This window comes from Penicillium hispanicum (genome assembly GCF_028827665.1).
Source record: "Penicillium hispanicum strain IBT 35686 chromosome Unknown utg000001l_segment0_segment0, whole genome shotgun sequence".
Taxonomy (NCBI): Eukaryota; Fungi; Ascomycota; class Eurotiomycetes; order Eurotiales; family Aspergillaceae; genus Penicillium; species Penicillium hispanicum.
In genome coordinates this window covers 3043163-3066345 of record NW_026623193.1, presented here as the reverse complement: position 1 = coordinate 3066345, position 23183 = coordinate 3043163, and the positions used below count along the sequence as shown (strand labels likewise).

The 23183-nt window shown below is 54.1% G+C and overlaps 11 protein-coding genes across 11 annotated transcripts; 4 read left to right on the top strand and 7 right to left on the bottom strand.

Moving 5' to 3' along the window:
* Positions 1–14: 14 nt before the first annotated feature.
* On the bottom strand, positions 15–776 carry N7459_001185 (uncharacterized protein; the record flags this gene model as incomplete). The annotated part of the gene is made up of 1 exon (XM_056940370.1): positions 15–776. One exon carries the CDS (start codon positions 774–776, stop codon positions 15–17), a length of 762 nt encoding a protein of 253 aa, XP_056804650.1.
* Positions 777–1613: 837 nt separating this feature from the next.
* Positions 1614–4184, top strand: N7459_001184 (uncharacterized protein; the record flags this gene model as incomplete). Its single annotated transcript, XM_056940369.1, has 2 exons — positions 1614–2324; positions 2382–4184. 2 exons carry the CDS (start codon positions 1614–1616, stop codon positions 4182–4184), a joined length of 2514 nt encoding a protein of 837 aa, XP_056804649.1.
* A 609-nt stretch (positions 4185–4793) lies between these two features.
* N7459_001183 (LUC7 domain-containing protein) lies at positions 4794–5791 on the bottom strand (the record flags this gene model as incomplete). The annotated part of the gene is made up of 3 exons (XM_056940368.1): positions 4794–5258; positions 5319–5650; positions 5749–5791. 3 exons carry the CDS (start codon positions 5789–5791, stop codon positions 4794–4796), a joined length of 840 nt encoding a protein of 279 aa, XP_056804648.1.
* Positions 5792–5974: 183 nt separating this feature from the next.
* On the top strand, positions 5975–8028 carry gpi16 (GPI-anchored transamidase subunit GPI16; the record flags this gene model as incomplete). Its single annotated transcript, XM_056940367.1, has 4 exons — positions 5975–6012; positions 6056–6493; positions 6551–6945; positions 7001–8028. 4 exons carry the CDS (start codon positions 5975–5977, stop codon positions 8026–8028), a joined length of 1899 nt encoding a protein of 632 aa, XP_056804647.1.
* Positions 8029–8282: 254 nt separating this feature from the next.
* Positions 8283–8780, bottom strand: N7459_001181 (uncharacterized protein; the record flags this gene model as incomplete). Its single annotated transcript, XM_056940366.1, has 2 exons — positions 8283–8516; positions 8604–8780. 2 exons carry the CDS (start codon positions 8778–8780, stop codon positions 8283–8285), a joined length of 411 nt encoding a protein of 136 aa, XP_056804646.1.
* A 463-nt stretch (positions 8781–9243) lies between these two features.
* N7459_001180 (S53 family peptidase) lies at positions 9244–11241 on the bottom strand (the record flags this gene model as incomplete). The annotated part of the gene is made up of 5 exons (XM_056940365.1): positions 9244–9595; positions 9652–9949; positions 10004–10097; positions 10148–10289; positions 10343–11241. The coding sequence occupies 5 exons, from the start codon at positions 11239–11241 to the stop codon at positions 9244–9246; spliced, it is 1785 nt and encodes a 594-aa protein (XP_056804645.1).
* A 2088-nt stretch (positions 11242–13329) lies between these two features.
* Positions 13330–14475, top strand: N7459_001179 (SET domain-containing protein; the record flags this gene model as incomplete). The annotated part of the gene is made up of 2 exons (XM_056940364.1): positions 13330–14172; positions 14239–14475. 2 exons carry the CDS (start codon positions 13330–13332, stop codon positions 14473–14475), a joined length of 1080 nt encoding a protein of 359 aa, XP_056804644.1.
* A 1622-nt stretch (positions 14476–16097) lies between these two features.
* Positions 16098–16508, bottom strand: N7459_001178 (uncharacterized protein; the record flags this gene model as incomplete). Its single annotated transcript, XM_056940363.1, has 1 exon — positions 16098–16508. One exon carries the CDS (start codon positions 16506–16508, stop codon positions 16098–16100), a length of 411 nt encoding a protein of 136 aa, XP_056804643.1.
* A 1388-nt stretch (positions 16509–17896) lies between these two features.
* Positions 17897–18400, bottom strand: N7459_001177 (uncharacterized protein; the record flags this gene model as incomplete). Its single annotated transcript, XM_056940362.1, has 1 exon — positions 17897–18400. One exon carries the CDS (start codon positions 18398–18400, stop codon positions 17897–17899), a length of 504 nt encoding a protein of 167 aa, XP_056804642.1.
* Positions 18401–19012: 612 nt separating this feature from the next.
* On the top strand, positions 19013–19708 carry N7459_001176 (uncharacterized protein; the record flags this gene model as incomplete). Its single annotated transcript, XM_056940361.1, has 1 exon — positions 19013–19708. One exon carries the CDS (start codon positions 19013–19015, stop codon positions 19706–19708), a length of 696 nt encoding a protein of 231 aa, XP_056804641.1.
* A 757-nt stretch (positions 19709–20465) lies between these two features.
* On the bottom strand, positions 20466–22238 carry N7459_001175 (putative tannase; the record flags this gene model as incomplete). Its single annotated transcript, XM_056940360.1, has 1 exon — positions 20466–22238. The coding sequence occupies one exon, from the start codon at positions 22236–22238 to the stop codon at positions 20466–20468; it is 1773 nt and encodes a 590-aa protein (XP_056804640.1).
* Between the last annotated feature and the right edge of the window lie 945 nt (positions 22239–23183).

Sequence of the window (23183 nt, the reverse complement as noted above, 5' to 3'; positions counted from 1 at the left end):
CTTATTCCGCATAATCATTTAAATCTCCAATCGTCCCAATCCTCATCCTCGTCCTCGTCACTGTCGCTCTCCACTGCCGCCTGTTCATCGGATACCATAGGCTGGTCGCGAGATGCTTGGTCCTCAGCGCGCTTCTGTTGTAGCTCCTCTCGCATGTGCTTCAGCCTTCGTACCCGCTCTTCCAGCTGATCCATCTCGTCAAATTCGTCCTCCATAAGCCGCGCAGCATCCTCTCGTTCACCTTCCAGTTCTGCTTCGCGTGTCCGGCCGGTCGATGCTTTTTCTCTTTCCTGCTGCGCTGCCAGCTCCTCAGTGGACACTGGCGCAGCAGTTATCGTGGCTTCGGCTGCGACAGCGGCTGGCGCCTGGGGAATTCGAGTTGGTGCAGCCACTTCACGTTCAAATGCAGCCCATTCATCTTCATCCACTGTTCCAGATGGGCCCGTCGCTAGTGCCGTAGAATCGGATGGCTCTGCCGCGGGCACTCTGACTTCTTGATCTCCCTCCACTAGTGGTTGAGGGCCGGTAACCCCCTCCTGCTCAACATGCTCCAGAGAGTCATCGTCGACTGTGTCTTCTGTACTGGGCGACTGGGAAGTTTGCGCGTCCGATGCAGCCTGCACTGCGTCCAAGCCTGTGGACCGGATCTTTTTCCGCATCACTCCATCACCGTTGTCGACCTTGCGCTTTTTGCTGATTCGGTTGCCCGTGGTATTTGGCGACGTGCCCTTGCGCGAAGCTAGTTCATTCCGAAGCAGCGATCGCACGTCCGCCATGATGTCAAGAGGAGTCACAGACAGGATTGGTGGGTGTTTCCAGGTTGGGCTTGCTTTGTGGTTCAGGGAAGGACGAGTTAGAATTCGAACCAGCTTCAGGTAGATTTCCAAAGTGGATTTTGCTATGGAAGTGGGGAACCTGGAGAAGCTCATCGGACTGAAGCATCGAAGGGCGTGGCTGGTGGATCACATGACTGCTGACCTAAGCCACGCACGCAAGCCACTTATTCCTCTCCTCTCCTGACCTCGGGATCTTCTCTCCATCTTCCCACCTTCCATCGCCACGAGTCATCGCCCTCGTGCATTTATCAGAGCTGCTTCCTCGATCACAGACCTGCAGCGATTGTTCACAAGCCCCTTTTCTCTACAGGGTGCTTGCGGTCGAGTTTCTCAAGCGGTCCAGCTCAAGCGCAGAGTCGCGACTGACGCGCAGCAAGGGATCGCCCTGACAAAACACCGAAAACACGTCCCGCGCAGTTCCCTGCCATACACTAGGGCGGGCTGGCTCGCGCAGAATTTGGGGGGCTGCTTTTGCTGTCCCGAGTAATACCGTGGACCAGGCACCAGCGCTGTTGTGCAGCGTCTTCTCTTGTGTATTACTTTTAGCCACGTTGAGCCTGTAGAGACTTGCGATCGCTGAGTGGCCATCATTCACTCGAGGCTGTCATTCACTGTTGGAGCAAACGGAGGCTCCTGGCTTTATATCTTCCTCGCGCTGTAGTTTCCTCCCAGACATCTACCTCAAAACTGCACGCAACATCAACTCCTATCATGGCTGGTAAGCATTTGTACTTTATCTCGACAGGCCAAGGCCTCCGCTCTACCTGTGAATCGCAGATGGAGAGTGGCCGCCTGAAACAAGTCTCAGTCCGCAGCATGCTAACCGGGAAAGCAGATGAACCACGCCGCTCGGGTCGAGCCACCAAGGGCCAGCACAAGAACCTCGAGTTGCCTGACGCCCCGACGAAGAAAGGCAAGGGCAAGGGCCTGAAAGACAAATCTAACAAGCCATCCGCCGAACCCACTCCCGGACCCAGCGAGGGCGACGACCAAGAAGAAATCATCCGATGCATCTGTGGCGAATACGAAGAAGAGGAAGACGTGGAGCGGGACATGATCTGCTGTGATCAGTGTTCAGCATGGCAACACAATGACTGCATGGGCCTCACATTCGCTAAGGGCCAGGAACCGGACCAATATTACTGTGAACAATGTCGACCCGAAAATCACAAACTCTTGCTGGACAAGATTGCACAGGGCGAGAAGCCCTGGGAAGAGCTTGCCGAAAAACGACGACAGGAGGCCGAAGAGAAAAAATCCAAACGCAAGAAGGGTAAGAAGGGTGGCAAAAGAGGCCGACCAAGCGAGGGCAAAACAGAGGCCGGTACTCCGGCTCGTGCTGGAACTTCTACAACTCCCGGCCCAGGTCCTTCGCCTGCCCCAGCTACGTCCGCATCCGCTGAGCCTGAGAAGAATGGGCATTCTGGGGATTCTCGACGGTCGAGTACGACCAAGCGCAAGTTGGAGGAACATGCGGAGACGGAAATGGTAATCCATCACATCTTTTGTTGTCATACTTAGCATCTTGCTAACTTCTTTCTACAGGGACCGCAAACGAAACAACAACGGGTTTCGCCCCAGTCGACAGCGGGAGCACCTTTGAAGGCCAAGACAGAATCTCCTGCTGCAGCCGCACGCACAGTTGCTACTGTGGAAGAGCTTGTGATCCCCGCTCGCAAGAGCGCGGCCACGGCTCTAGTCAAGCTCTTTGTAGATCAAGTGGCGGCGGCTCAGAAAAAGGGCACTTTCTCGGTACCTGCTGGCCAGTCTGCAGAGGATGGGGCACGGCAGCTCGCCCTATCCATTGAGGATGCCATGTATCAGAATTTCTGCGGACGGACAGGCGAGCCTACGGAACCATATAAGTTGCAATTACGAACGATCCTGTTCAACGTAAAGAAGAATCCTTCTCTACGGGATCGGCTACTTGTAGGCAGTCTCTCCCCCGACTCTCTCTCCAAGATGAAGCCGGAGGAGATGGCCAGCGAGGAGTTGCAGCAGAAGGACGCCGAGATTAAGCGGGAAGCTGAACGGCAACATATCATCGTTCAGGAACAAGGACCTCGAATTCGACGAACCCACAAGGGCGAGGAGTTTATCGAAGACGATACTCACAACGCCGCCACCGAATCGGTCTTTTCCGCCGCGCCTCGACGAAATGTCAACGAACCCGACGGCAGTCCTAGCAATCAGAGCCCTGTCACTCCAAAGCTGCAGCACTCGGTCAAGTCCCAAACGGAAGGGCATGCTCGGGGCCACTCGCCTGATGGCGCTCACCATGACCAAGTGTTCCCCGAAGTCGCCACCAGCATCCGGGAACCGGTCCCTACGGGTAAGATCCAGGCGGATGCCGAGATCGATCAGCTCCTGCGCGATGATGAGCCCGATTCACCTCCTTACTCGCCAAAAGATTTCAGCGATGATGGAGTCATTTGGCGTGGCAAACTTGCCATGGTTCCTGTTGCCGAGTTCGTCTCCTCTGCCAGACATGTCGGTGGCGCCGAGCTGAGCGGACGGATTCCATGGAGTCAGCTTGCGCCGTCGACTCTGCTAATTGATGGTCGCATCGACATCCAGCTGGCTAGCAACTACCTTTGTGGTCTTCGCTTTAGCTCCTCGACTGATGTCTCTGTGATTGCTATCAGCCCCCCCGATATTCCTGGACAGCGTACAGCTTTCAACAAGTTATTCGAGTACTTCCAAGACCGCAAGCGGTATGGAGTCATTGGAAAGCATCCTCTACCTGCTGTCAAGGACACCTACATAGTCCCCATTGAAGCCGGCACGACCACGAGGCCAGAATTCATCGAGCTTCTGGAGAACAATTTACTAGACGGTCCCCTTAACGAGCGCATGCTCTTAGTTGTCTTCGTCGTGAAGACTGGCGATTCGAACACCCCTTCCGTCCAACCTTCATCCCATCAAGCCAGCCAGGAGCCGGTTACCTCTACAACTCCCCTGACAGCCACCGGAGCCACCCCTCAGCAACCGCATTTCACGACACCCGGACATGGACCGGCTGTTCAAGCTGCACCGACCCCTCAATCTTCCCTCCCTGGATCTTCCACCAACCAAGTTGCTTATGGCCAACAGGCTGTGCAAGACCAACCCTTCCAGCAAGCCTCCATCACCGGAATGCCTGCCGCGGTACAGGTCCTAGGTACTCAGGTAAATGCACCTGCCATCCAGCAGCTTCTGACAACCGCACCGAATGTGGACATGGCGCAGTTGAACGTCGTTCGCGACATCCTGGTCCGGCAGCCGGCAGCAGCAACGAACTACGATACACTGATGCACGCGCTGTTTGAGACCCAGGCGAACGGCCACGTCCCTCAGGCAAATGTCTAATTCTTTCTACGCTGATGACATCTGATTATTCTTGTACTGTACTTTTTTTTGTGTCATCATCTTTCTTTCTTATCATGTGGGATGGTCTTCGTTTCAAGACTTGTGCTAGTGCAGTATGGTGTTTGGGTCTCAAGTCCCCGGGTGAGACTTTACGATGTGGGTGGAATACCCCGGCCGACGGTCCCTATCTGTTGGTCTGCCCACCAAAATGGATGTGTCTTGTCTATGTTATTGTTTCAATTTCATGAAATACTGTTAACTATGCAGTATCCAATTATATGGAAACATGGTCTTGATAAAAAAAAATTTCATTATTCTTTCAGCTCTTGCAAGCTATGAATAAGACAGCAATATTTCGATGTACTAAATTGAAATGCTGCAAAGACTCAAGTAGCTTCTGTAGAAATTTGAATCTCTCTGGATACGATGTTATTTTTAATGTATGACATTTGAGATATGGAACAAAAACCAGGGATATATTGAGCGCATGGCTAGGAACCTCCCATCGCCACCAGACATCATCCACGAACCAAACGTACAAAACGCCAGCGCTATGCAAGACTAGGAATCACGATCGCAAGGACAGAAAGGAACAGAGATGATGGCAAATCACCATCTGCCACCTCGTCGCCTGTATCCACCCCCGCCACCACCGTAGCGTGGGCCCCGTCCACCAGATCTGCCCCCGGAGGTGTATGGGTCTTCTTCCTCGTGGTGACGCACCGGCGGGGCGCGACCCTTTAGCTCAACACTGAGCTTTTTCCAAGTCTTGCGCATATCGGAGTATCCCATGTGCATTTTCCCGAAGAAGTGGTCGGCCAATCGTCGGTCGTTGTCGAGCCGACTCAGATACGCACCACAGACGTCGCAAACTTGCAGCTTTTGGTGGCCGGACGGGCCGGACGTGTCCTGGAGGTTCTTGAGATCACGCTCGCATGTCTCCTTCTGATGCTTCGCGGTGCGGATTTTATGCATTTCGTTCAGTGCCATTGCGACGGAGCCAGTCTCGCCGAGAACGGAGATCTCGAGGAGACCGGAGTTGATGGTATTGGTGAGATCGGAGATTTGTTTGAGCTAGCATGTGTTGTCAGCAAGCCGCAATATAACAGAGCCTGGGAACGCAGGGGAAGGTACAAGATCGTTCGTCTGTCGGATCTCGTCCGGAGTCTTCTCCAGGCGCCGCTGTGCGGTATCAATCCTCCGGTCACAGTCGTCGATGTACTTTTGCATGTCGCGCATGTAGTCAAAATCGAAGCCCCATTTCGCCTTTTCCGATGAGGACGCCGTCTCATACTCTGTCTTCAGTCCTTCGCTATGGACTTTGGGGCAAGGACCGAGGTCTTGCTTGGTGTTGGTAAAGAGGTCGTGCGGGCAGGTCCCAACAAGGTAGGAGCGGCAGACTTTGGAGTCTGTGATTGAGAGCTGGGCATTGCGACCCTGGGCGCCGGTACCAATGAGCTGATCCGCTGCAATCAGAGTTGTTATTAGCTCAGATCGGAGCATGGGATGGGTTTGAATTAGTAGATGGAGGCTCCTTCAATGCCCCGGGGAAACTCAGACTTACCGCCCATGAGCTGCTCCAGCAACTTGCGCTGTTCGGCCGCCATGATGAAAGCCTATGCGTCAATATGAGAGAGTGTGCAACACAAAAGAGACTGGTTCGCAATAGGTGCGGAGCTGCGAAGTCCAGAGGTTTTTCAATGCAAAGGCGCTAAGGAAGGCGGTGAGGCGATCAACAGACCAGATGGACATGTCGAGGATGCGACACTTCGTCAATCCACATGCGCCGAATGTTCAGGCTCCTCGGTGACTTGCAGGGCTTCTGCCGGTGATATAGCCTGCTCTCGGTTCATATATCTGATCTCGATCAGATCCTTCCCACCCCAAGCCCGATCATCGCATGGACTAGGGGCACCGCAGACCGAGCTCCGGCATGAAGTGATGACGGTCCTCTCACTCCTTTCGCTATGGCTGGCGCTCGCTGTTTCGCTATGGAACTCGCCCGTCTCAGCGTCCCCGGACTATCATGAACAGCTTTTCCTCCAGCCCCTTCCCCAGTCCTCTTTGCTAGCTTCGTTCAGTTTCCGCGGTAATACCTCCCAGCAATCATTCGACAATCAACATTTCCGATACTTCCCACGAGCATTGGGCCAAATTCTTCAGCACGCAAATACCAAGGAACTTCATCTCCGATTCACTACAGGGCGATGGGATGCTGATACTTGGGGTCCTCGCCCATGGAGTGGTAGTAAAGAAGGAGGTACCGGCGTGGAACTTTGGGCGTGGATTGACGCCCTGGACGATGATGAGTATGTCAAAGGACGCATGTCAATATTGAATATCGCACATCATGCTGATTCTTACAGGGCATTCGCAAAGTGGATTACTCTCACCCAATCACTCTCGGGTTTGTTCTGCGCTTCGTTGAATTTCGTCGATTCTACCCGAACAACACGGCCAGTTGTTTCATTCGAGCCAACGGGGGATCACCCTATGGCTAATGGTCTACATCTCCTTCATGGAACACTGCCTGGAGAGGTAGTCTGCACAGAGAACCTGACGCCATTCTTGAAACTCCTCCCGTGCAAGGGCAAGACAGGCATATCGAGTCTTTTTGATGGCCACAAGCTATTTGATGCGGCATGGCAGAGTATGTCTGTCGACATGCAGCCAATTTGTTCCACCCCGGGGGACTGTATTGTGCAGATTGAACAGACAGTCGATATGGTCTTGGATATTGAACGCTCTAAACGACCTCGATGTGCGCATCCCCATCTCTATTCCCCATCTCTGGATTGCCCGCTGACATACTACAGCCAACCCAATCCCACGCGCCGTGCCTAATGAACAGCTTGTCTGTGACACGTCCAAACCTTACAACTCGGAAGACACCTGCTATCCCGTGGAGAAGGTCACGGATAAGGCCTGGAGTCTCAGTGAAGTGTTTGGACGAACGTTGAATGGCGTTTGCCCTCTTGCGGGATCTGGTGACTCCAGCGAGCAGTCGGTCTGCCTTCGAGTTCCCCATGAGCGGGGAGTATTTACTTCCGAAAGCGCTTCGGAAGTCAAGCAAGACGATGGCTTCACGCGTTGCTTCCACTTGGACCCTTCACAGCCCTTTGATCTCGTCATCCCCGAGCAAACGGTCAACACCCATGTCCCACTGGAGGAGCCTGTCTTGCATGCAGAACGAACCATTGTTGGCCACGGTCAAGAGCGTGGTGGCATGCGGATTATTTTCGGCAACCCATCCAACATCTCCGCCGTTGACTTTATCTATTTCGAGTCACTTCCTTGGTTCTTGCGGCCATATATCCACACTTTGCAGGCCACCATCACCGGCCACGATGGCGTACGACGGGAAATTCCCGCCTCCGATCTCGTCACCGAGACGTTCTATCGACCGGCCATTGACCGTGAACGTGGGACCCAGTTGGAATTGGCGCTATCCGTCCCAGCAGCTTCGACCGTCACCCTCACGTACGACTTCGAGAAAGCCATCTTGCGATACACCGAATATCCGCCAGATGCCAATCGTGGCTTTAACGTCGCCCCTGCGGTTATCCGTATCTTGAACGGCGATAACACCCCGGTCTACATCCGATCCACCAGTCTTCTTCTTCCACTCCCGACTCCCGATTTCAGTATGCCCTACAACGTGATCATCCTCACAAGCACTGTAATCGCACTTGCATTTGGCACAGTTTTTAATATCTTGGTGCGGCGAGTTGTGTCCGTGGAGGAGGCGGCTGCATTGGGGGCTCAGACTCTCAAGGGCCGCATCCTAGGCAAGCTAATCTTGTTGCGAGATCGGTTTGGTACGAAGGAGACCAAAGTCGAGTAGCATTGTCATTAAAAAACCACTGCATCTTCATCCATAGACTCCATGTTATATCTACCATCATTCCCAGTGCATAGAATCATTGACCCTGGCGACCTTTTCTCCAGTGACCAATTCTTCCGAATCGTGCCTGCCCGTTTTTGTAGTCATCCACCAATCATCATACCTTCGTTAGTTCCCATTTCAACTCGAATGGCCCGACATGCTACACCTCCGATCAGTTTGATATGCCCAGTCAGATGCATTCCGACCTGAACTCACCTTCCAAAGATATTCTTCACCGTCCCCCACCCCGGCATTGTGTGCGAACCACCCGCCCGATGGCACATGAAGGTATGGTCCTCACTCGCACAAGTCGGCTGGCCATGTTCACTCATGGGCTTCGTGTTTGCCTGCGCCAGATCCGCACGTTCCATGTACTTGTTCTCGGCCCGGGCTTTCTGGTCGTGGAGACCGAGCATCGAGCCCATCGTGGCCCGCGGGTTTCGAGCCTGTGACGTACAGAGGCGGGTATGTTAGCCCGGTTCAGTGGCTGGTGACAATCCTTTCGAGTGTGCATGGATCGAGTCGATACGTACGTCCACATGGCCTCGTCCCTGGACGTGTTCGTGGTGTCCGTCCGTACCACCTTTCTGGAGGAATCTATCGTCGCCCCAGCCCGCGCCGCCGCCGACGTTGTTGGCTGGTGTTGGCTCGGCGCTGGTGCCGCCAGCGACGGACGTGGTGAGATTATTGTGCGAGGAAGACTGGGGCATGTTAAGATTGTGTTGGGTATCGTGAATGTCTTTGCTAGGTTGGTTGGAAGATGTGCTTGGAGCTGTGTGAAGGTGGGGAGGCGAATTGGAAGTATATCATGCTCAACCGAACGTCAGTGGCAAAAAGGCCAGTACCTGTAACAACCGAGAGGAAACCATCATTTTCCCAGTATTCCTTGCTTCTGATTTGAGTTTGTATTTTGGTTTTCCTTTTGCTCTGTATACCAATTAGATTGACCTCGCAGATGATCCTCGAATTCGGGTACCCGCAGGATGAAGTCATTATGAATCTCCCCCAGACCACGGCTATTGATCCAAAGATACAGCGAGCAGCACTCCTTTGGATCAGAAAGGAAAGTTCATCTAATCGAGATATGCATAATTATATACAAGTCAACGGTGACTCATTGACCATCTCACGTCGCGGGCAGATATATGGCGGTATGGTACAGCCCCGATAGATTTACAGGGATAGCACCAACGCCTTCAAGTCTTGGAAATTCGGCGTACCCAGTCCAGTCACTGGATCCCAGCCTTTAGTAGCATTCCAATGGGCACCCGGGATGACCAGGCTGCCATTGACAGCCTCGCCGCTCTGGGGATCGATACCAGTGCAACCGTATGAGCCGCCGCCGGTGATATCGTTCAGTGCCTTGTAGCCCTTCGAGTACAGGAACGGGTTCAAGAAGCCGAGGACAGGCTTGCCAGCGCGCAGACGGGCATCGTTCAATAGACCGATGATGCCAGCGACGGTGGGCGCAGCCGCGGAAGTACCACCAGAGCGGGACTTCTTGCCGCCATAGATCACCTCGTGGCTGTTGACTGTTAGATCGGTGTGGAATACTGGGGAGGTCAGGAGAGTGGGACATACTCGGGGTACAAGCTGTGGGAGGACACGTCGGGGAATCCGCGGCCTTCGAAGTCGGCGTACTGGGAGTAGTACTTCTTCGTGTCGGCGGTGACGTGGGTGAGGTAGGTCTCGACAGCGGAGTCCTGGAACCAGGCGCGAGGGAAGTAATTGGAGAAGCCACCGGACGAGGCGTTCCACGCGACTTCAGGGCTGACGGCAGAGGTGCCCCCAACTGCTGTGACGAAGGGGCAGGTGGCCGGGAAGACGGGGTTGAATTGGGGAGTAACGCCGTCGGAAGCCTGGCAGGCTGAGCCGACTCCTATGGCTCATTTTAGATGACGCAGCCATGTAAACAAAATGATCGTCTACTTACCTTCATCACCAGAAGAGTGAAGGATGGTAAGTCCACGCAGCGTGTTCAATCCGATCAGATTGCAGACGTGCTTAGCGTACTTCTCTGGAACGGTCTGGTTCTTGGTTAGTTGGATGTCCAAGAGGAAATACGCCGGGTTCTCACTTGTTCATCATCACCATAAGAGTTGGAGATAACTTGGGGCAGCTCCGAGTTGGACTTGGAGAGTAGGTACTCGTAGTAGGTCAGGTACGGCTCGTTCTCATCGTCAGCCTGAGTAGGCTCGTCGGCGTCCGGAAGCAAAGGGCTGAGAGAAGTAAGCACATATCCAGAAAAGTAAATAGGAAGAGAGCCGCATACGCAACACCACCGGTGATGAACTCGTGGACAGGCAGAGGGTGAGAAACAGCAACAATCAATTGCACATCCAGGTTGGCCTCGTCCAGATTATCCACGTCGCCATCCTGGCTGTTCACACCACCGTTGATCAGTTCGACGGTGAAGCTCTGCTTGGGGATATCAAAGAGCTCCTCATAGTCCGTCAAGTCCGAGTATGAGGCAGACTGGTTCAGGAAACTGCCAAAACCAACACGGCTACCGGCGGAGGGCTCTGGGGTATAGTCGCCAATATTGTACATCTCCTTCAAGCAGGAAGGAGTGATATAGGTCGAGCAGGAGGGAGAGACACCCGCAGAGGTCGTGCGAGCCCGCAGTTTGCGCGACTTGGAGGGTGCCGGGGCTACACTGCGGGTCTTGCCAAAGAAGACGGTGGGCGAGATGAGATCAATATCCTCCGTCAGATCACTGGGGATGGAGTACTGGGTCGTACGCAGCTTCACCGAGTCGCCGCTCTGGTAGTAGGCAAAGCTCGTGTTGAGCATTCTGTTGATCTTGCTGACACTGCCGGTAAAGTTGAGCAGCGCACCGTCTCGGGCGTAGTTCGAAATGCCGGCGTTCTTCAGCCAGCTGACGACGGCGGTGTCGTCGACGACGGGGAATTGTGAGTCAATGTCCTCCTTCTCCAGCCATTTTCCATAGTCCGCCTCCCCAGGCGTGGACACCTTGGTCAGGGCAGACTCGAGCTGCTCCAAGTTCTGGCGATTCAGAGAAATGGAGAGTGCCATGGTCGAGTTGGCCGCTGGCTTGTTCACCAGCGACCACGTAGTGGGAGCACCTCCGGCTAGACTCTCCCAGACCACACCTATTGCTGGGGAAGCTAGGGCACAGAGCAGCCCAGTGGTGTATACGACGGAGTGCATGATGGAATGATTCAATGAATCCCTGACGCTGTCAATTCCTAGTACCCTGAACCTGAGAAGGGAGCAGAAAAAAGAAAGCAGAGGGCAGGGATCGGCAGACCTATTTATCTCCAGTCAGACTGCTCTGTGTAGCTATCTTCTAGCTTCATAAATTCCACGCTGATGGGCAGATGCATTCCAATGCATTCCAATGTCCCCACTCGGCTTCTCCAGAGCACTGCGATTGCACGGAGCACAAGATTCCAGCTCGCGGCGCTATAGCAGCGCTAGACCCACGCAACTCCGCATGGCAGGATAAGAAGCAACAGCACGGGGCGGAGGTTGCATCCCGTGCGGAGGTCGTTATCAGCGATGAAGGTCTCGTTTTTTGCCGATCAACCTAAGCGCTGCACTTGGGTTTGTCCGAGGGGAGCCATGGCAGTGATGTTCCTGGCACGCGATGTGTCGACATTGTATATACCACAATAGTCGCAGCATGGTTGAAATGGGCACCAGGCAACCATGGCGTAGCACCACCAACGCATTGAGGGGACTTTGATCGGAGTCCGGAGATGGCGAGATGTCGATCGTCGTGGTAGTGTGGCCTAGATTATCCGCGGAGTCCGCCGGACGAGGCGGTTGGTCGGTGAAGCTTGTCCCTTTCAAGCTTCTGCCGAGACTCCACCGTCGAAGACAAGGGAATTGTGACCATCCTCCTATCGAGTTGCCAATCTCGTTAGGTAACAACTTCCCGTGAAGAATGCGACCTCACGTACATTCTGTGGAGATAGTCGTGCTCAGGACCTGGTATATAGTCGGGTGGTTGTTGAGCTCGGTGGGTCCTTGTTGTATGGACTGCATCTGGAGTCAACTATGAAATGCACCAGGACGATAATTATCCGACCTCGGGGCTCATCCAGTTCACGAAACTGCAAGGCGGCATGTCCATTGAGCTTGAATGCACCGAAGCAATCTAGAAGGGATGCGCAATGCATAGATGCCAATAAGGGTACCTGCCTCAGGAGCTACATGGACGATCTCTCGGAGGTGCATCACTGGCGATAAGCAGAATACTACCTCCATTCCTGAATGGTATTATCTTCATCTATGTATTTAAAGGCCCCATCTTGGGAACGGCCAAGTGGAGATGGTGATATGGCGATTGGTCGGGGATTCGCAGGGATTGTTGCCTCCGCACGGCTATTATTAACTACTAACTAGTGACTACAGTATGGACGAGCCTCAATAGCCGTCGCTGCCGTCTTTCCTACCCTGTGCTCCTCGAGCAATTAGCTCGTATCATCTCACCGGTTGATTGCAATTGCTCGTCTTATACCATCTCCCATTCTCGTAGATCTATAGTGGCACCGATCGCAGTGAAGAATTTAAAGCTTACGCACTACCACTCTAAGCCATAAATTTACTACATGGAGTAAATGATCCTACTAGAAAATCATTTGTTCTAGCGAGTATACATCTATACCGAGAAGACAAAGAAACTAGGAAACTAGTGTTGTGGTGCCTCAGGCCAGGCCCCGGATCTCTCTCTCTCTCTCTCTCTCTCCAGCACAACAATTCCCTCTTCCTACATCGATCCGTCGGATCTCTCTCCTTTTTCTGACCCCGACAGCTGCTGTGTTGATCTGCACGATAGGCACCTCAACAACTCGTTCAGGGATCCAAACACTTAGACCGGAATGCGATTCCTATACCAAGGCGCCCCCGTGGGATATAGACTATCCCACACATGCCATGCAAGACCAGACACCGGAGTCACAGGTTAAATCCCAACGCACCAATGACATGCGCCGCGTCACATCTGCTGAGGCGGTTTCGCCAATCACCCGGTGTCGCTCGCGATAACCTCACTCTCGGGGTCCCGGATGGCAACGGCATTGGCCGGCATCGGTGCAGAAATGGCGATACCGCGACCCACCAATCCACCGCAACCAAACTTGTCTAACTCGTCTACAGGGCGGTTCTCAGATAAGCACGAATTTTCACGGCGATTGGATTTTTGCTGGATGGCCTCACTGCGGAGCCCGTAGCCCGCACAGCAACACCCACGTCTCTTCCCGGCCAATCCCACCAATCTACACCCACGCCAGTATGGCCTCGGTGGTACACATCACCGCTGAGCTTTCACAGCCAACTGTAGACGGGATCGCCCACACGCACCCTGATTGGATCCACCCGCACTTGGTTGAGAGCGTCGACCCGGCCAAGGGCCGCCAGTTTCGCGTCTCGGGCCTCATCCCGAAAGGTGCACGGCTGCTAGTCGATCGTCCGTATGCAATTATTCCCGTCGTCGACGATCCGGCTGCCAGCGAGAGCCTCCTTTGCAGCAGTCCCGCCTGTAACCGCCGCGCCTCGCGCCAATCGCGATGTCCTTGCGCAAAATGCATCCCGGAGGTGGTGTGGTGCACCAGTGCCTGCAGAGAGGCCGACGCTGCGCGCCATGGCTTTGAATGTACATGGCTCAAGCGCTTTGCCGGCCCCATTCGGGCGAAATGGGGTGAATATGACTTCGGCATGCTGTGGGTGATTGTCCGGCTGCTTGCCACCCGACAGAGCGAGATGCAAGCGAAAGGTCCGCTAGGAGAGGGTGGTACTACCCCGTCAACCCTACCTCCGTCCTCGAATACTCAGAAATACAAACTTGGCTGGAGTGGAATCGAGTCATTATGCGGCTCTTCTGATACCTGGTCCCACGAGCAGGTCCGGTCCTGGACGACCCTCGTGAAAAAGTATCTTCAGAACAGCCCGGTCCTGCCTCATGACATGAGCGCAGACCGAGTGCTTCACATCATCTGCCAGGAAGAGGCAAACTCCTTTGGCCTTTACCCGCGAGAAACAGGCGTTGTGCCAACGCCCCCCATTGACCGAGGCGAGCAATTCGCCGCGGCGGTTTATCCCACCGCAGCCATTGCGAATCACTCATGCCTGCCCAATGTGAGTGGACTTGTTCTCTCTCGTTGTCTCTGTTTTCTTTGAGCGAGGTATACTAATCAAACCAAGATCATCCATAAACCGGATGAGCAAGGCCGAATGGTCTTTACCGCCTCTCGCGAGATCCTTCCTGGGGAGGAATGCTGTATCTCATACTTCGACCTCACCAGGTTCACGGACCTAACCTCTCGTCGCGAGCATCTGCGAAGATCATTCCGATTTGTGTGTCGCTGCGAGCGATGTCTCTCTGAAGAGCCAATGGCTGAGACGTTAGAATGGACCGCGATGCCCTTGATGGACATCTGAGCTGTTCCAAAATATGACCATAGACGATTAGGGATTTACGACCGATCACGAGAGACAGAATATAGAAACTTGATTACTGGCAGTTTTGCTATTTCAACTTTTCAAAAGAGGCTATTCATGCGATCTCATGAACCAAGATACGCAGGTACATGAAATATCCGAACGTCAACCCTCTACCGACGAGAATGCCTACTACATGAGATCTAGGATGTAAATATCCCAAGTCGACTAGGGGCCTGAGATCACACAGACCATGGGATTAACGTGGCTTGGATACTGCTGACCCAGGAGATCGCGGATGGGGATTGGCGTAGCAGAAGGTCTGTCTGGGAGTACTCTCGAAAGGCACCCATAGACTGTCGGTACTCCCTGGAAAGGATGGGGTTGGGAAGAGACAAAGAGTGCCAACAGGAGAACAGAGATATACTACAATCTAGTATATGTACTCACCAGGAATTGACAAAGACGCAAACCAGGGCCACCACCTCAGCCACGCCTCTAAGCCGCCATTGATTTTCAGCCTGGAAACGTCACTTTCCAATCGCGAGGCACGCTTCAGATAGCTGCAGGCGTGGGCTGTGGCCGGGCTTGCCATTCTCTTGATCTGCCGTAGCGAGTGTCGTCTTCATCTTCTCAACCACCCCAAGCCCAAACTCCTGAATATTTAGCAATCGCCATCGCTAGATCTGCACAGGGCGTAGTGTAGTTGGAAGATCATAGGATAGCCAGCAGCCCCGACTCTCCGCAGTAGATCGTCATTGCCCATGGGGTATCCATTAGCCACGCCAATGCGCTGCTCGTTATCGGCTGCACTGGCATTCATTTACCGAGCTCTACCGATGAGGAGGCATGGTCGCATATTCCAGATCGCAGGAGTGGTGATTGCGATCTATGGCGTTCATGTTGGGAGCGATGGTTCCCGATGGTGTGAGTGGTGCTAAGATGGACTGATCAGTGAAAGCAAAAGCAGTTGCGCTTGACACTATTCCTGGAGTGGCCCCGGGAATCAAAGGCATTGGTTAGCCCGACGTTGTAGATCGTGGGTGCTTGTCTTAGCGACTTGTTTATGAAATAATCAAGGCCTGTTGGTCACGCAGGCCAGTGGGCGAGCCACTAAAGCTAGCCAGCGATCGAACAAGACATCCTCGACGTCAAGTTCGTGGCATCTCGGACAGCGCAGCGGATAGAACCCTTTTCAGTGCACGTTGCGATCAATTGCTCCGCTGTGAATTCAGTCTGCAATGTTGATTCAATGACATCCTGTTCTCGTCAGTTGCCCAGACAGGAAAGCACTATATTTCAGGTTCATATCGAATCCTAGCCAGCTGATCAAAAGACCGCCATACACAGATGTATAGGTTGCCGCAGACAGTTGTCCATCGCCGTGGTTAGAATTGGATGGCACGAGTGGATATTGGTCGAGAAGACAGGTTTCTTCCATCTTCGAAAGCCAAACTGATTGCGAGTCAAGGCTCCACTTTGGGAGAACGAGAAATATTCACGCATCCTGCGCCAGACGAGGGTAATAATGCGCCGCTGCACTAACGGGAGCCATGACGCGACTGCGCAACCAAACACGGCCCACCTTGAGACTTCCCGGTGAGAGGTGAAGCCTATCGCGTCTAGACAGCCAGGCCGAGACAAGGCCGAAACAGAACCTGTCGGGCTCTTGGGCGCAAGAGAGTTGGGTGCATCCTGCGGTGGAGCCCCGGCATGGGCACCGAGACGCATTGCGAAGCTGTTCGCGCAAAGAGATAATAATTTGCATCCGACCAGATCTCCATGCTGACTTCGCTCGGGCTGGTCTCGGAGGGGCCACGCGGGGCCACGTTGAGCGTGAAGTGCGTCGTGATCCACTCTGCTCGTTGGCATTTGACATTTGACATTTGACATTTGACATTCTTGTCATCGGCCAGGATGGGGCGTGCGTCCCGTCCACAACGTGGATTGCGAACGAAGCCCTCTTGGGCCACGTTCGAGTCGCGGCCTCTATACGTCGAGCGTCGATCGAGCCACATCTGAGCCGGAGCCATCGCGAGGATGCTAAGGAGGATCCTGGCGCAGCCTTGGAAGGATTGCCTTATTAGGGAAGTCAGTTGGCAGTAACGGGATGAGAAGTGAACCGGAAGACTCAAAACGATGGGCCAGCTATGGATAAGATTGATTACGTGGGGGCCCCATTGGTAACTCTGAATAATACGTAGCCGTCGCAATTCGTATCAAAATTGTCAAGGATGCATACGTAAACATTGATGTACGCATCTACGGGGCTAGCTTCGCTGGTATCGGGTCAGTGGGGAGGCTAACTAGCCCAGGCGGGTTTGGAATCATGGCCGATCGCAATAAATACATTGGTGATATAAAATAAGAGTTAGTTAATATAACTATATGAATTGACATTGACGCCATGCGTGAGATCTAGATTCGTGTATGTAGATTGACCACGCTGCTGATGTGATTGAATCGCTCCTGACGAACCGTGGGTCCGTTTTTCTGTTTCGCGAGAATCAGTCTGCATGCCCGCAAGAAGACACGATTCGTGTCTACGAAGTCAGTGGGAATCGTTCTCGATAGATTGCCGAGGTGGCATCTGGAAAGCGCGGTGCCCCATCGCCACGTTGGCTCCCCGGGGCCATGAGTTGGTTGGATTCGAAGCCCCCAACACCCCCAAAGATCAATGATACCAGTAACCCCAATGCCCGTGCTCTTCCTTCACCGGCGAGGATGTGCTGGGGGGCCGCGATGTATATGACTTGAGTATCCATCCCCGAGCCTACCCGGGGGCCGAGGGAACTTGGGGGCCGCGTGGTGCACGTTGAAAATGTGAGGTCGCCTAGGGGGCGGAACAACGGGTTGAAGCAGGACGTAGATCAAACCAATGTGAGCAGTGGTGGTCGAGCCATTAGTTCCTAGGAGTTTGGTGTCAAGACAGAAGGGACGTAACTAGTTCACTAGTCCGTTAGTTATGAGAGCGAGGGAGCGGGCCATGCTTCATCTCGGTCGGAACACAGATCCTTCGGGCTTGAGATCAAGCGCGATCGGGGAAGGATATTGCAGGGGCGGCAACGAAGTGGCCGGGGGGTGGAAGAAATAAGTAAGACCGTAGTCGCATGCATGACTTCGTATGGATCCGGCTCTCGAAGGTTTCAACTTGGCGCTTCAGGGGGAACATTTGTGAACCACGGGTTGCATCTGGTTGCATCTGGTTCGGCGGTGACGGGGGGCAGATGACCTACCAAAACGGGCGACAGTCACGTGGAGCTAACCCAATCTGGTTACACTAAACCAAATGAAGCACATCACTGTACTGGTCGACCTTCGCTGAGTGTTATTTTACTTATTTTACAAACCTACCGCTCGCTTGATTATTATACCTACCTAGGTAGGTAAGCACTTAAGAAGCGCTTATAAACATGCATACTCAAAGTAGTCTAACTGCGCTGGTTCCTGATGAGTCAGGTCCACCCATCCATGGATGGATTGTCACGCCGTATAGAAAAGGGAGCTGGAAATACAGTTCGGGTGTAAGAAAGAATTTTGCCGACGAGACTGGCATTGGGGGCATCGCGCAATGCCATGATTTGTTGGCGTCGATACAGAGGATGTAACAGCTCCTGCGACTGGGGCATTCCTTCGACGATCCTCCAAGAAAAAGCGTGCGATGCTTCCAGTCGCGCTTGGCACGCGCTGCGATGGACTCGAGTTTCCGCTCGAGGTCCCCAGCCCGGTGCATCTTCCTCCAGACAAGAGGAGGGTATTTCCATCCAGTCTCTTGACTCGCACCATTGCCCTGCGCGAGATGACAGCGAGTCGACGGATAGTATAGGTGCACAGCACAAAGCCCTACGCCTCCACCTGAAACGCGGGCCTGGGCCAATGGTGCTCGTATCCCGTCGACAAACGCCCCCCAGCGGATCTCCGTCATTGGGCACTGATGGGGACCGCGATGGGTCGGTGGAGCTGTGATCTGTAATTTTCTCAGCGCGGTTCCTGACTTGGGGCTTCCTCCAGCGAACCGGACCGTTCACACACCTCGCATCCAGGACCCATCGCGCGTCCTCTGCTGCCAACCACAGGCCTCATGGCTCGGATGGCGCCGGACCATCCATCCGATGGGGGCATCCAGACCGCACGGTTGGTGCAGAGCTCAGCCAATCCGCGAGTTGTGCGTTCTTTTGTGGTGTGTTTCAGGAGGTCCAGGGGGGTTCGAGGCGGACTCCACTGAGGCGTTGGGGGCAATAAAGACCACCGTCCTCCCATCCTTCGCTTTTCGCCCTCTACCCTCCTTTGGATCATTTACAGTCTTTACAATCCTCCCTCCCCTCCCTTCCCTCCCACCTTCCCTCCCACACTCATTGATCTTGAATCAGGGCTGAGCCTTGCATTCATATTCCAATCATTACTCCAGTCGATCTTTTGTCTTGTCTGTAGACCAGGCAATACCACAGATCCACGCCGATCTCTCGATCTCTACGGATTCCCATCCAGATCCAATAACCCTCACTCTCATTATCCTGATCTCGCGATCATACCCACCATGCAGTTCCTCAAGGCATTTGGTCTGATCTCCACCCTGGCCGTCTCGGTCACTGCTTTGCCCGTGGCCGCTCCGGCCTACGAGGTCGAGACCTCGACTGTGACCGTCTGGCAATACGCCGAGGCTGGCAGCACTTCGACTGTCGTCAGCGAGAACCTCGCGGCTGCCACCGTCACCCCGACGGCCAGTGCTATCACTGTCACCACCCCGGCCACCGCCGTCACCACTTCCGCCTACGAGACTGCCGCGCCCTCAGCCACCGCCTACCTCCCCGGCGGCGTCGAAGTCGTGAACAATGCTGGCCAGCCCATTTACTTGTGGTCCGTCTCCCAGGAGAGCGGCGAGATGCAAACTCTCGACCACGGCAGCCAACCTTGGAGTCATAAGTGGGAGATCAACCCCGACGGCGGCGGCATCTCCGTCAAGGTCGCCACTGACCCATCCGGCCTGAGCGTCCTCCAGTTCGAGTACACCTGGACCGGGAGCGAGGTCTACTGGGACATGTCCTCCATCAACCTGAGCAAGGACTCTGTCTTTGTCAAGAAGGGTTTCTCTGTCGACACCGACTCCGACTCCTGTATCGGTATCTCTTGCGCTGCCGGCGATGCTTGGTGCGCCGAGTCCTACCAGCATTCCGACGATGTCGATACGCACGCCTGTGACGCCGAGACAGGCTTCACCCTCACCGTGGGCTAGTTTGCTTGTCTTTGCCAAATTTTGAAGTTTCTTTTGCCTTTCATGTAAAATTCTTTCTGGTGTCTCGGTTCGATATTACTTCACTTTTACATTTTCCCTTTTCATTCTGAATGGTCCGTTGTCTTTATGGTTTCTTTGGTAGTGGAGAAGTTTCAATTCTATGAGTGCATCAACCAGAGTCCGTTCCCTTGACCAGTATACTTTTCTGCCGTAGACTCGTTCCATGGCTGACGTTCATCGGCTACTGTGTACCCCGGAACCCATTTCCCCACATGAACCATCCCAATGATGCTGCATCCCTGGTCGCTTTCCAAACCTAACATCCAACCTTACTATATGCTTAATGCATCAAGAATGTATCTAACTGCTTTCTGCACATGTGCTAGCACGTGGCTGCGCCGCCCGCACCGACCTTATAGATGAGGCTCGCCTGGATCTGCGAACATTGCTCGTTTGGCCGAGATGGACATCTTGGTGAACATACAATAACTGAACATACAATAACTAGTTATGATTGCATTATGACAGAGCCTTGATGTATAGTTAGATAACTCTGCTGGCCAACAGCTTACATGCAGGGTCTCTACGCAACATCGTGAAGATAGAGAGTATGCAGAAACGCAATGCACTGCAATTCAAAAGATATTGTACATGATCTTCAACGGTATCAATCCAGAATCAATCAGAGCACAGCTAACCATGCCCTCTCCGGGGGATCGCCTCCACTGCCAATACAAGGGCTCAACTGACAGCCCGTTTAGTACACAGGAACCTTGAACGCATTGAACTCATAGGTCCAGCTGTCAATCGAGGCCTTGTCGTTCACACAGTCAAAGGTGGTGTTGCTCTTCCAGAGCGGGCGGGTGGGCCACTGGCACAACATCTGGGTCTCGCCCTTGTACGTGCCAGAGGACACAGTGGCGTTGAGACGAGAAGGCTTCACGCCGTTCTCAACCCAGTTGATCATGGTCTCCATGTTTGTCTCAGGGTAGGGGCCCGGTTGCAGGGTGTTGGTGCCACAGTGGGCAGCGCCGGGGATCAGGTAAAACTGGTACCAGTCGGACAGCTTAGCCAGACTCTGCTTGTCGGACAGGTGCGGGTACATGATCTTGCGGACGGCCTGCCAGTAGTGCACCGAGGAGGCAGCGGGGATACTAGGGTCAGATTCGCCGTGGTAGTGGAGCAGTTTGCCGCCGGACTGCTGGAAGGGGGTCAGGTCGGGCAGGGTGGTCTGCAGACTGTCCATGTAGCGGACCATGGCGGTGTTCATCCAGTCGACCAGGGTATCGTAGGTGACGTTGTCCAGGTCGGAGAGGTTATCGATGTTCAGGAGCTGCACGAACTTGGTCACGAACTCGCCGCCGGTCGAAGGAATGTCAAGCTCCCACTTCTTCGTGTTGTTGTTATACTGGGTCTCGGCGTCGGAGAGCTCGGAGCCAATCTGCCACGAGAGGTAGGCGCGCTCACCCTTGGAGTTATGGAGGCCGTCGTAGATCGCCTGCGCAACGGCAACGCCCTTGGCGGAGACGGTGCCGGACTGGGCGGGCTGGTAGCTGGTGGAGCTGCCTGCAGCCTGTCGCTTGACCTTGCTGAAGCCAAAGCCGAGAGAAGTACTGGTCTCCGCAGCGCAGTAGTACTTTTGGCCAATAATAGAGGTCAAGTTGAAGTGGAGCTTGCACAGGTCGGTACGAGAGATCACACCGTCGGTACGGCCATCGAGAGGGTCGCAGGCAGCGATGGTGGCGTTGACGATCTTGTCCAGCTCGCAAGGAGGAGGGTAGTAGTCGAGGGTCTTCTCCACCTCAGACGAGAAGACGTGGTTGACCTGCTGCTGGCCGTAACGGAAGGCAGGGGCGCCGGTGATGACACCGTCATACTGCTCACCCCAGCGCTGGATCTGGCTCATGCCCTCACGACCGCCGTCGGAGCATCCCTCGTAGTAGGTATAGACCTTGGAGTCAGAGGACAGGCCGTAGAAGCCGGTGGAGAGATACTTCCCAAGTAAAGTCATCTCACCAAGGGCTTGGTAGCCGAACATGTAGGTGGCATCCCAGTTAATCGAGCCGTTGGCGTACAGGACAACGTCGTCGTAGCTGGTACCGTCCAAAGCATCATAACCAGCGGAGGTGGCACCACCAGCAGCACCGTACTCGAGACCACCAGTAGCATCGGTAGAAAGAGAGTAGCCACCGCCACCAGCGACGTAGAAGCGCTTCTTGTAGTCGGACGGCTCGGGGAAAGCAAACTTGACGACAACAGTGTCGCCCTTGCCGGGGTGAGTGTAGGTCACGGTCACATTGCAGTAGTTGTAGGTCTCGCTATTAGTGGTGGAGGCGCCCATCGCAGCACTGCTGCTGGCATTGTAGACAGCAGCAGCGGTGGAAGCCGAGGGGATCAGATTGATGCCGAGCAGGGTGCCATTGGAAGGCAGAGCAGCCTTGACGTTGGCAACTGTGCACACCTGAGTCAAGGATTTGGCACTGGCCGCTGCGGCAAAAGCCGCAATAGAGGCGCCCGTCTGAAGACGCATGCTGAATGAAGCGAAAAGAGCGAAAAGAAGAGAACAAACGAGAGAACGAGTGGGTGCAGAGTGCTTGGACCTTCGTTAAATGGATGGACGACCACCACGAGGCATTATTTATAACACCAGTGGAAAGACTGTGGGAAACGGCCATCTTCCGGGTTGGGCGAAGTGATTCTTCGATAAAACGCTGATCTTTCCACATAGACTGAACCAGACCATGAAACTACCATCGAAATGGGCCTCTGAGCCCTGCGAGAGCTACTGGGCCACTGGGGTCGTCGTCATCCCATTACGAGACGCGGCCCAGGCTGTAGTCCCCGGGTTTGAGATAGAATATTGGCCAGTCGTACCCGAGACAGAATAGTCGAAGCAAATAGCGTCTCTGACGCCGCTGGACCGGGGTTCTTCAAGATGATTAAGGTGCTGAGGTGACTGAACTGGTTGAGTGCAGGGCCACATAGGAGCAGATTGGTCCAATGCGAGTGCTCGCCAGGGGCTGTAGCGGAGCCCTGCTTTCCCTGATCAGATTAAAGTAGTGACGCCAACCGGCTAAAGTCTGGTCCGGCTGGTCCGAAGTTCTGCAGAGGCGACTGCAAAGGGGTCGTCAGAAATGGAGAAACCGCGTCACTCAGGGGTGTTTAAGCGTGGTCGAAGTGGATCCGAGTCTGAAGCGCCGGTTTGATTGCCCAGGATGGAGCAGATTGTTATCAATCATCAGAAGTCGACTGCGCCTGTCTCTTGGCGCACGGCAAGGGGAAAGAGATCGCTGGAAAGTGGATCAGAAGTACAGCGAAGATTCGACGGGCGCAATCGACGCGGTGGCGGCTGGCGTCATCTTTTGGGAAATGCCAAAGTGCATCAGCCTTGCTTGTCGCGGGAAGTAGCCAGTGTGTGTCTGTGTGGCCAAAGTCAATTTATTCACAGACATTGAAGGGGTTCGATCATCATTTT